The sequence below is a fragment of the Rhamphochromis longiceps genome, linkage group LG6 (genome assembly GCF_057381845.1).
Source record: "Rhamphochromis longiceps isolate RC_006_pf linkage group LG6, R_longiceps_female_GT1.1, whole genome shotgun sequence".
NCBI classification, from domain to species: Eukaryota; Metazoa; Chordata; class Actinopteri; order Cichliformes; family Cichlidae; genus Rhamphochromis; species Rhamphochromis longiceps.
This window is the reverse complement of record NC_140562.1, coordinates 3,648,702-3,661,227: the sequence shown is the minus strand read 5'-3', so window position 1 is coordinate 3,661,227 and position 12,526 is coordinate 3,648,702. Positions and strand designations below refer to the sequence as shown.

General features: G+C 40.5%; 1 protein-coding gene across 1 annotated transcript; it reads left to right on the top strand.

Annotated features, from left to right (window-relative positions):
• Positions 1–2,124: 2,124 nt before the first annotated feature.
• On the top strand, positions 2,125–6,211 carry LOC146667286 (uncharacterized). The gene is made up of 6 exons (XM_085408434.1): positions 2,125–2,404; positions 3,349–3,544; positions 4,031–4,118; positions 5,402–5,573; positions 5,696–5,775; positions 5,880–6,211. Exons 1-6 carry the CDS (start codon positions 2,125–2,127, stop codon positions 6,174–6,176), a joined length of 1,113 nt encoding a protein of 370 aa, XP_085264560.1. The 3' UTR covers positions 6,177–6,211.
• The last annotated feature ends 6,315 nt before the right edge of the window (positions 6,212–12,526 follow it).

Sequence of the window (12,526 nt, the reverse complement as noted above, 5' to 3'; positions counted from 1 at the left end):
AGTGGAATGGAATGAAAACCGGGTTGTAGGGGAGCAGCAGAGCAGGTGACCAATCAGTTCACATCTACACAACCAACTAATTTTCCACAACTCTAACAAAGCATGCTCAGCATTTACAGCCTGAGCTCACTGCTGCTTCACTCACTCTGCTGCAGTGTGTGAAGAGGCTGATCTCACAACTCTTCACTTTGGGACATTTAGGACTGAGACACACATTAACAGATCAGATCAAAGCATTTTTGGAGAAACTAGATTCACCATCAATTGGACAAAAACAGAACAAAGTTTACATGAAAAAATAACTATAGAAGACACACAAAAGACAACTGGCATGCTTAAGGCAAATGAGGCATCTAGAAATTTGAGGAAGAATTGACTTCTTTTTGGCCTTTTTTGTTAGATAGCTCAGTGAACAAAGCGGGAGAAGGGGGAAGACATGCTGCAAAGGGCCACGGGTCAGACCCGAACCCAGGCCGGCTGCTCTCAGCCATATGGCATGTGGGCACCTGCTCAACATGCTGAGCTAAACCAGTGACCCCCAGTCTACTTTTAAATACTCTAGGAACAACAAGTAGGCCTGCAGTGTGAGAGCGAAGTGCTCTAATAGGGTGATATGGTACTACAAGGTCATTAAGTTAAGATGGGGCCTGATTATTTAAGACCTTGTATGTGAGGACAAGAATTTTAAATTTCATTTACAATTTGACAATGCGGTTTTCATCCTGGTTGTTGAACACTGGACCAGCTCTTCATCATCTCAAGGATCCTTGAGGGTGCATGGGAGTTTGCCCAACCAGTGTACATGTGTTTTGTAGACTTGGAGAAGGCATTCGACCGTGTCCTGTGTCCTGTGCTCCGGGAGTATGGGGTGTCTGGCCCATTGCTACAGGCCATTCAATCCTTATACAACCGTTGCAACAGCTTGGTCCGCTTAGCCGACAATAAGTCGGACTCGTTCCTGGTGGGTGATGGGCTCCGCCAGGACTGCCCTTTGTCACCAATTCTGTTCATAATTTTTATGGACAGACCTTCTAGGCGTAGCCAAGTGGCGGAAGGCTTTCACTTGGGTGGTCTCAGGATCTAATCTCTGCTTTTCGCGGATAATGCTGTGGTTGATTGGATCACAAACAATGATGAGACCGGCTACAGGAAGGAGGTGGAACACTTGGAGGACTGGTGCAGGCAAAACAATCTCTGCTTAAATGAGAAGAAGATGAAGGAGATGATTGTGGACTTCAGGAGGGGAAGACACACACCCCTGCACGTCGGAGGATCTGCAGTCGAAGTAGTACCCAGCTACAAGTACCTGGGTACGTACCTGTATAGCAACCTCACCTGGAAAAACAACACTTCCAGCCTGATCAGGAAGGCTCACCAGAGCCTCTACTTCCTGAGGCGGTTGAAGCATGCGGAGCTCAGTCCTCATCTCCTTCTACAGATGTGCGGTGGAGAAGGTTCTGTGCTCTGGCATCAATGTGTGGCACGGAAACTGCACTGTGGCAGAGAGGAAAGCTCCACAGAGAGTGGTCGGAGGCAGCCTCTCAACTGTCACAGACATATACACCTCCAGATGCAGGAAGAGTGCCACCTGTATCATGAAGGACCCCACTCACCCAGCACACTCACTCTTTGTCCCACTCCCCTCACACAGTCAGAAATAGGGGTACGGAAGGGGTACATTACTGTGCCCCAAGGTACAAAAATGACATTAATACAGTCTAAGGACAAATATTGGACCTCGGGGTAACTATCTGTACCTTTTTTAGCGTCTGAAAGGTACATACATGTTCCTTAATTGTGAAAAGTACTTATTTGTACCCATTCTTTCAAAAGATAAAGTACAGGTTGATTAAGCTCTTTTTGATTAGAGGTTTTTTGTTTTTTATTCTTTTTGACAGTAATTTATTTGCAACTGTATTGATATAAGCATATATTTTAGTGTTTTTATTTTTTATTATTTTCATTGCTGTTGTTGTTTTTGTATTCCCTGAACCCCCCCCCCCGCCCCCCCCTTATTTTTAAGCTGCTTTAAGAACAATGAATTTATTTGAAAGAAAAAAAAGTAAAAATGCATTTAAAAATTTTTTTAAGAGAGTGTTTTTTTTTTAAAGTATAACTATTTGGATGAATTGCAAAAAAGCACCCTTACTGAACTCGGAGTGCGAGTTGAGCCCATCCTCACAACATCAAACAAAAAGTAGAAGAAGAAACTCAACGAATAGCTGGTGGATTCTAGAATTTTCTGTAAATGCAGCAGGTGCCATTTTGTTTTATCAACGGAGGGAGATGGATTACGAACTTGCAAGTCCTGGTGTGCTCTGTTCACTTTCAACCGAGGAACTCTTAACAAAAATACAAGAGTGGGGCTTAGATGTCACCGAAGCTGAAGCTCAGCATTTCAGAGGTAAGTTTTATTTAAAGAAAAATGTAGCGTAATTACTAATTATTGGTTTAGCCTAGCTTAACGTATATTAGCAATTTAGCTAGTTTCGGCACTCTCTTAGCTCAAATTATGTCTTTTTACAAACGTTTTTACAAACGTTTCATGTGTAAAGTTGAGGTCACAGTTCTGAAAAATGAAAAATGTGTACACATAGTATTTGTATAAGTTTGAACTTATATATGTGGTTCGGCCACAGTCTATGGGTTCGGTAACCCCTGCGCAGCGGAACGGCGCGAAATTTGATTCCCTGGTAGCTGAATGCAGTTTACCGTTAGTGTATTAATGGTTTAATAAAATCACGTTTTTACATCCATTCCAAGGCCATCAACACACATGGGCGGCTGAATATAACGTTTAAAGGAAATATCTTGACGCCGCACTTGTTTAAAATATAACAAGGGTGTCGCAGCTGGGGTTTGATAGTCGCGTTTTAAGCAATGTGGGAACTTTTTCAGCATGTAATCTGAGCTTGTAATACGGTCCTGCGGGTGTTATCGCTATAAGTAATCGGTCTGAAAGAACAGACGGCAGAAACTGTCGGAAATCTGGAGAAAGGAGTCACCTTAGTAGTGAATATTAACAAATTACAGCATTCTAGTCTTTTTTTTTCTTCCAAACTTGAAAGGGCACAAAAGCATGCTCAGACTCTGCTCTCCTGTGTCCAGTAGTCCCAAACAAACATCTAAATTTAAAAATGAAAACTTTGCATATCAAGAGGATTCACTCTAAAGATTTGCTTTATTTTATTTAATTTACTGATTTTTTTAAATGAATATTTCTTTGAACTGAAAGAAGTTGTACAAAAGGTTTTAATGTGTGTGATATATGGTTTTTACCCATGTAAAAATGTGGTGATAAATATCCTTACATTGAATTTAAAGTTTGTACTACCATTTATCTTGCAGACAATGAGGTTGATGGTGACACAGTTGACTGCGGTCTTACTGAGACTATGGTTGCATACCTTTTCCAAGGATCCTTCAAAATGCAGGTTAAATTCAACCAATTTGTGTCAAGGATGAAGGAATCTTCAGTGACGCTGACTCTACAGACTGTCTCTCCAGAAGACTGGCAACCATCTACTTCGTCAACTTCAATAAGGTATTTTCTTATTTATAATGAAGTTAGTATGTCTGAAACATACATGTTGGCCGTTATGCACTTTTAGGATTTAGTTAATATGATCATTGTTTCTACAATATGTATTGTTACTGTAGTGTTTTATACTTCAATTCATGCAATAAAAACAAACGCTTAACTGTTTTCACAGCAATGAAAATACTTTGAGACTACCTGCCTCTTTTGAAATTCCAAGATTTCCCAAAAATCTCCAACTAAAACTGGACAACAAAGAACCGTGCCATAAAAATCCAAGGGACAGACACACAATAATCAGAGTTCTATATGAAGCTGTGGCACAGTATACTATGTAAGTTAATCAGGGTAATGTTAGCTTGTTGCTTTAGAAAAAGCTGAATCTGTCATATTGAAAATAAACGCTACATTACTAAGAAACAATAACTGACACTTGATAAAGTTTGTTTGTCAGCAGTTGCTCTAACACTTATGTTTCTTCTGATATTACAGGTATCCCACAAATTCTGAATATGTGCAAGCTGTGAAGACGCTGGTAATGAAGTATCCTTTCCTCAAGGATCGTGAGGGAAATGGTTATGTAAGTTAAATTTAAAATTTGCATAAGGTTCCTTCAAGATTACAAAGTAAAAGTGAAGCTTTTTTCAATCTTGTTTTGTTAGTAAGACAATCTGTAGCCTCTCAGTAGGTTTGTATGAAGTATGTTTACTGATTCTTTGTTGGGTGTATTTTGTGTAGATTGTTTTTACAGTAACTTATGTTTCTGTTCAACAAGCACACATGGCATATGTCTTTGAGACGTAAATTCAAATCAGAGCGGGCACCACTAGTCGACAGTGAGGCAGTGAGGCGTTGTAAGGAGAAGTTTGGTTCTACGAGGAGAGGGCAGCCTAATAAATGTCAATGAACAAGTCAGAGAAATGTTTGTCAGGTTGGTGTGAGGGACATCTTGAGCTATAAAATGTTCTTGCCTCTGTTATTACATCTAAAACTAAGGATTAGGGATGCAACTGTACCCCTTTTTTTTCAAACCGAAACAATACCAATACTTGGATTAGAGCACTTGCTAATACAAAGTACCAGTGCTAATACTTCTACCTCACAAAATATTATTAATTAGAAGGCGCTAAAAGAGGGTGAACTAGATTTAAAAAAAAAAAACATTTTAAATATGACTCCAAAACTAAAATTTCAAGTTAACAATTAAGATTTTATGTGAAATTATTTCAGAGTTTCCATATTTTAAATATTGGTTCATGGTATCGGTTAACTTTAACCGATACGAGTTCTTTGTGATGCACAGATCGTGTCAGCTCTAATTGTATATTTAGTCTTATGTTGGGTTTCTAATCTGTTTTGACTTTCTCTTCTCACTCTTGCTTTCTTTCAAGGGGCCATGCGTCCAAGGAGAGGATTTATTATCCATAGACGCCCACTTAAAGGTCTTACAGTGCCAATATCAGAAGATGCAACCAGATACCATGGTGGTTCATAACCGTGTGCAGTAAACGTTTGCTTGGCGGCAGAAAGAAATTGCAAATGGTATGCCTGTGGAGGATGTGTTGAAGAAGTACCCCTTCTTAGGGATGCCTACTGGTGTAAGTCAGAAAGCTGAATTGAACTTGGAAATAGCTGTCACATTTAACATGTTTATAGTAGTAAATTTTATTTGCCCTTGACCTTGTTTTCTTCATCTGTCCCTCTTTCCTTTTTTTGTATGTTCATGTAACTTCTTACAGTATTGTTGTTAAATTCTATAAAAAAAAATAATTATGCAGCACCATACATAATTAATATCAACTTTAGATTATTTCATTTTCATACACTGTTATTTTGTACTGAAAATTAATTTTTTACTTGTAGCTGTGCAACGAACTCGGGTGGATCCAACCAACAACGGGTAATGTAAGCCAGCGATTTCGTGAAGGGCTCTCATGTGTTGCAGCAAAGGTGATTGACCTTACACAAGGGAAAACCCCACTCTACCAGCTCTACCTTGATGCAAGAGAGGAGGCTCTCACTGATGACCTACCGGGTATTTGCTTTTTTTTTTTTTTTTTTAACTTCAAGGCTTCCATTTTATATAATTTTTATAGGTAACTGGAAATGCCAGATAAAATGCATGGGTGATCTTGTGTTTTGTTGTTTTTTTGGCAGATCTTGACACAAGGGCTGCACTTTTATTCCTGCCATACGTCTTCAAGGAGAAACTGGATCTCTTTGTCATACTTGGAGAGGTGTGTGTATTAAAATATTTAGTCTATATAAAAAGAAAACAAATGTATCTTTTGTTAAGAGACTAATATATTGCTTTCCTCTACCTTCTCTTTTGACTTCAAAGGTTCATCCTAAAACCCCCTATCCAACTGTTCAGCTACTTCATGAAGACTGGAAACCAGTGTTCTCCAGAAGCGCTCCAAACATTGTGAAGTTGGATGGCAGTGAAGTGTGCAGAAGCTCGTGTATTTTTGAAGGAATCATCTCTTCTTTCTGCTTGTATTTTGTCTTCAACCTTGCTTATCCAAAACATCTGAAGAACACCCTGATTTTTCTCCAAAAGTACATTGTGAAAATAGATGAGGGTGAGGACCGGCCTCTGCCAATCACAGTCACCAGACAAATAAATCTTCTGTATTGACCACCATGCCTCAGCCATATCAGTGCTCCAAATGTGGCAGAAGAACCTTTAGTTTGACAAAGCTTATGCAGCACATAGGACTTATTCATTCCCATGATGCCAATTTTGATATAACCTGTGGACTCAGTGACTGCTGTTCTTCCTTCAAAAAATATGAATCTTTCAGACGACATGTGTATAGGAAACACAGAGAACAGGTGTTGTGTTAATATTGACACAATGTGGGTCTTTTGTGGAAAAATTCTCATTCCTCTGTTATATGACAACCATTTTCATTCATACAGTGTTAGAGTTGATAGTGAATGGACGTTGCTAAAACCTGGACAGGAAATTGATGTTGCAGCTTATGACACATACTCTGTTGATAACAGTTTGTATGTAACAGTTAAGCAATGTATTTAAGAAGGTAATAAATGTGACAAGTATTTTTGACTTTGTATCTTCAATTTTTCAAATCTTGAGAGGAAAAATATAGGAAATCTGTGTGTAGATACTGAACCTTTAGAAAGACATTTTTGTACTCCTTTTAAGGGTTCTTTTTTGTACTTTATACTAAGGGTACAATTTTGCCCTTTAAAGTACAGGTTTGACGTGTAAAAGGTACAAATTACAAGGGTACAAATCAGTACCCACAGTTTAGGGTACAGAACGGTACCTTAGAGGGTACCACCCCAGTGACAAGCCATTGTACCCCTATAGGTACATTTCTGTACTTTAATTTCTGAGTGTGCAGGCAGGAGGCTGAGGAGCATTAAATGCAAAACCACCAGACTGAGAAACAGCTTCACTCCAGAAGCTGTTAGACTTCTTAGTGCATAATGTACAAGAACTCTTATTGTAGCACCTTAATCACTACTGACACTTACTGACACCATCACTTTATCAATGCTGGTCATCATGCCCTTTGCTGCTAAAGTATTTATTTACACCTACATTTATACCCACACTCTATACTGGTACTCAGGTTGTTGCACTCTAGTTATAGTATTATTTATTGTATTGTCTTATTACTTGTCATTTCTGTTTGTTAAAAAAAACCCAACACAACAACAACAAGAAACCCAATCATTTATTTATTACTTAAAAAAAAATTCTGTTTCTTCATCATTTTTGTTTCTTTTCACTCCGGACCGTGTGTACATAATTTTGTTCCACCTCATGTTAACATGTGATACGAATGACAAATAAAGCTCCTTGAATCCTTGAATGATGTGGTTCTGATGGCTTAATCAGCTGATGGCCTCCAGCTGGCACTGGAATGGTTCGCAGCCGAGTGTGAAGCAGTGTGAACTCGTTCCTCACCCTGAGTGAGGAACGAGTTCCTGCCCCAGGTGGAGGAGTATAAATATCCTGAGTGACGGGAGATCGACAGACTGATTGCAGTGATGTGGACGCCATCGTGGTGAAGAGAGAGCTGAGTGTAAAAGCAAAGTTCTCAATTTACTGGTCAATCCATGTCCCTACCCTCACCTATGGCCACGAGCTGTGGGTAGTGACTGAAAGAACGAGATCGCGAATACAAGCAGCAGAAATGGGCTTCCTCTGAAGGGTGGCTGGCCTCTCCCTTAGAGATTGGGTGGGAAGTTCAGCCATTTGGGAGGGGCTCAGCATACAGCCGCTGCTCCTCCACATCAAAAGGAGCCAGCTGAGGTGGTTCAGGCATCTGACAAGGATGCCTCCTGGGTGAGGTGTTCCGGGCATGTCCCACCTGGAGGAGGCACCCGAGCTGGTCCAGTCCAAAAAGGCTAGGCAGCGCCTGTACCACCTCCGACAACTGAGGAAGTTCAGGGTCTCTCCAGTGTTCCTTAGGACTTGCTATACAGGAGCTGTGGAGAGCATCCTCGCACTGAACATCACATCCTGGTATGGAAACAGCTGTGTCAAGGACAAAAAAGCTCTTCAGAGAGTGATCTGTACAGCAGAACACAGCTACAGGCTGCTCTCCACTCCCTTCAGGACATTTACACCAGGAGATGCTGGACTAGAGCAGCTTAGATATTGAAAGACTCGTCCCATCCCAGCAATAAACTGTTCCAACTTCTGCAATCAGGCAGAAGGTCCCCCGTCCTGCCAATCAACCATAACTGACTGAGACAGGACTCATTGTTATCACATTCTCATATCATGCCTGATCCTCTGGCTTCACTGCGGCCCAAGACCCCACTCACACAATGTGCATTCTCAGATTTCAAACTGCAAATTTCCAGATTGCTTTATTTGATTTTATATATTTTTCTTAATGTATATAATTCACTCACTTGCTGCACATAATGTCGTCTTTGTATATATTTACTTACTTACTGTGTAAAATGTTTTCTCTCTTTTGCAACCTCGAGGGGTATATCAGGTCACCTTTCAGTGTGTGTTTTAATTGTATAACTATGCACGTGACAAACAAAAGATCTTGAATCTTGAATCTTGCTTGAGAGATTATATCTCTCGGCTGGCCTGGGAATGCAGGAGGAGGAGGTGGCTGGGGAGAGGGAGGTTCGGGCTTCTCTGTTTGGGCTGCTGACCCCACAACCCGGCTCCAGATAAGTGGAAGAAGGTGGATGGATGGAACTTCACTGCAATGGTCTGAATCATATCTGTCTAACAGAGTTTTCTTCACACTGGGACCATACTTTTACTTTATACATGCTTCCCTCGGGCAGTATTATTGCATACATTTCATTACTACCCACCTTTAGTTATCCACCCTACAAGATGATACAAATCAACTAGACCAGGGGTGTCAAACTTATGGCCCAATGATATCAGACATAACAATTATATTGTTACATAACTGTCAATGGCCTGCGGCTATGTGGAAGCCAAATCTCCAGCCTTGATGAAAATGCAGGCAGGGCCAAACATACAGAGACAGACTAGGACTGTACCATTAGGTGACAGAAAGAAAGGGGGGCAGACGTGGAAAAGACACAAGTGTAGTGGTACAGGTGAGCTACACAGAGAGATGGGAGAGACAGATCTGAACAAAAGCCTGTTGGAAACATGAAGAAATGAGTGAAAAACTTCAATGAGCAGGATCTGCCTGCATTTCAGTGATAGTTAAGACTCACAAGATAAACTGTATGTGCACACGCAAATGTGTGACAAATGACTTCAAGCACATAAACATCTGAACTGCACTGGTATTGTTTCTGCCACGTGAGGACATTTGGGAACTAAGCAGCAGTTCCTTAGCAGTGGACCAAATGACAAAAACAGAGCTGAGGGTTGTGAGAGTGGAAAAAGCCTGAAATCTGAAAAAGTGAAGGTCTGGGGATTTGTGTGCTAGACATCATAAAACTGTTTCCTGTAGGATAGTTGTTTTTTTACGAGCTTGTCTTTCCAAAATGAAACAGACAAGTGTTTGTAATAACATATCCAGACACAGACTAAGTTTCATTGTCTTTTCAAATGTGTAGGTAGAGCAGGCAGGCTACTGCACAGCCTACATGAGCAATCTAAACTACTGTATGTGTATGGGTAGTAATGAACACACCCAGAGAGTATTTAAAGAGGGATGAAAGAAAATGCTTTTGTTTCAGTGCAGTTTGTTCACATACAAATTATATTTGGATGTTAAGTGATAAAAATCTACAGTAGTCGTGACACAGCCCTGACTAGAATCTAAAAGAAGTCAACTGAAGAATGAAGGTTCATTTCCTTGCAAAGCCTGGCAAACTACTGTAGCCTTTAGGTCAACAGGTTGGCATGCTATCTCGCCACCGGCAGGTAGGAGCAGCTCAGCACAATATTCTAGCAAGTCAATGGCTCAGTCACACTAGAGGAAAAACAGGATGGGACCCTTTAGGTAACCAGAAAAATAAAATTGGTTTTCCAGTGATTACACTGACAACCAACCACTTTCAATCTCAAAGCAGATGCACAGTTGTTATATTCCAACAGAAAAGAAAAGTTCCTGAGCCGCTGTGTTACTTAGAAGGTAAATCACAACTATGTCACTATTTGTGGAGGACTTGTGTTGCAGATCTATGAGGTTCTGGCTGGACTGTGAATCTAAGAAGGTAGTGTTAATTTAATGTGTATGCAGTCAGCAATACAAAACAAATTTCACCAAGTTATCACTGTATTACCATAAACAGGTCTGAAGTAATTCTCAATTTGATCCTATTCAATCACACAGTGAAAACAGAAGGACTCTGTCTGACTGCGAGTGGATGCAGACGTAAAACTTGCTGCATAATGAATCTTTGGTAATAAAGCTTTCCAGATCATTTTTAATAGCACGTTAAAGCTAATGTATTTTAATTTAAAATATGTTTGGTGTCTGCATTACATTTTACATCATAAAGAAGTCACTTGGATGAGTAACAAAACGTTTCTCCCACTGAAAACGTCCAGATGAACAGAATTAACCTTTGGGATTTACTTACCTGGATGACTGAGCATGCATCAAGATGCATGTCTCTGACCCAGTGTTTTCTGAGTTAGTTGTGGACTCATGTTCCTTTCTGTTTATTTAGGAGATGGCTTGAGTGTTACTTCTTTATAGTTTACCTTTCTGTAGTGCATCTGAGTTGATTTCTAGCTTCTGGCTTTTGTTATTTGTTCAGTTTATCCCCTGTGTCACGTCTGAGTCTCCGTGTGTTAGTCTCCTGTTTCATGTGTATTAGTTTTGCCTCCCCTGTCTCGTCAGTCAGGTTAGTGTCAGCTGTGTTCCCATCTGTGGCATGTTCCTTTGTTATCCTCTGTGTGTATATGCTTGTTTTGTCTGAGCTCCAACCAGCAGATTCCACGGTGCCTGGATCAGGGAGCGAGCCAAAGGGTTCCTGTCGGCCTGAACTTGAGGAGCAACCATAACCTCCTGTGTGCCCTGCACAGCCCCAGCCTGGCCTTTCCCACACAGAGGAAAAACTGCAGTCTGCTCTGGTCCTCTTGGTGGCACTGAGAAGAGTCCATTGTTGGGATGGGAGAGGTCCATCATAATCTTCCTGGCTTTGGCCTTGCACCGCTTGGTGTAGATGGACAGCAGTTCAGGAAGCTCTGATCATTTGAAAGTCTGATGCTTAGTCTTATCCACCCCAGCTGTGAAACTTTAACAGTGTTTCCTGAAAACCCTCTGCTGTCTGATCATTTCCTGATAAAATTTACATTTACAATAATTGATTGCACAGCAGTGGAGAGTAGACTTTATCACAGTAGATGTCTTTCTGAATTTGCTGTAACTAATTTTAAGAATATAATCCACCCACTGTTATCATCTTCAATGCCCTGTACAGGGGAGCAGCTACCTGAACGCTACCCCAACAGAGGTCGATTATCTTGTTAATAATTTTACCTCCTCACTACGTACGACTCTGGATACTGTAGCTCCTGTGAAAACTAAGGTCTCTAATCAGAAGTACCTGACTCCGTGGTATAATTCTCAAACACGTACCCTAAAGCAGATGACTCGTAAGCTGGAGAGGAAATGGCGTGTCACAAATTTAGAAGATCATCATTTAGCCTGGAGAAATAGTTTGTTGCTTTATAAGAAAGCCCTCCGCAAAGCCAGAACATCTTAATATTCATCACTGATTGAAGAAAATAAGAACAACCCCAGGTTTCTCTTCAGCTCTGTAGCCAGGCTGACAAACAGTCAGAGCTCTGTTGAGCCAACCATCCCTTTAATGCTAACTAGTAATGACTTCATGAACTTCTTCACAAATACAATTTTAACCGTTAGTGAAAAAATGACCAATAATCATCCCACAGACGTAACATTATCTACAGCTACTTTCAGTACCATTGCTATTGATTTAGACTCTTTTTCTCCAATTGATCTTTCTGAGTTAACTTCACGTGTCTTGTAGACCCCATTCCTACAAAACTGCTCAAAGAAGTCCTGCCATTAATTAATGCTTCAATCTTAAATATGATCAACCTATCTCTAATAATCAGCTATGTACCACAGGCCTTCAAGCTGGCTGTAGTTAAACCTTTACTCAAAAAGCATCTCTAGACCCAGCAGTCTTAGCTAATTATCCGATCGTTCAGTCTGACGTCACTAGCCGTGTCAGGGCCTAAACTCCGCTGCAGGTCCATATATCAAACGATCACTGTGGCATTTCTGAGAGTTGAAAAACTGTCTAAAGTCTTTCATCTTTAATAAAATGATCAGCGTTCTGCTCTACCAGGTGTAACAACTGAGTTTAACATCCAGGCATCCATGAAAACGGAATTTATGACATTTAACAGAGTTAGAAGTTAGCAGGAAGTTAGCTCGCTAGCTTCCATCTAAATACAATATAGCATGTCCTGACTGCGGGGTTTTGGAAACAAATTAAAACGTACAGCTCTGCTATCACTTCCAACATAAATGAAGACAGAAAACTAAACAGCAGTGACGTTTGTAGGGTTAC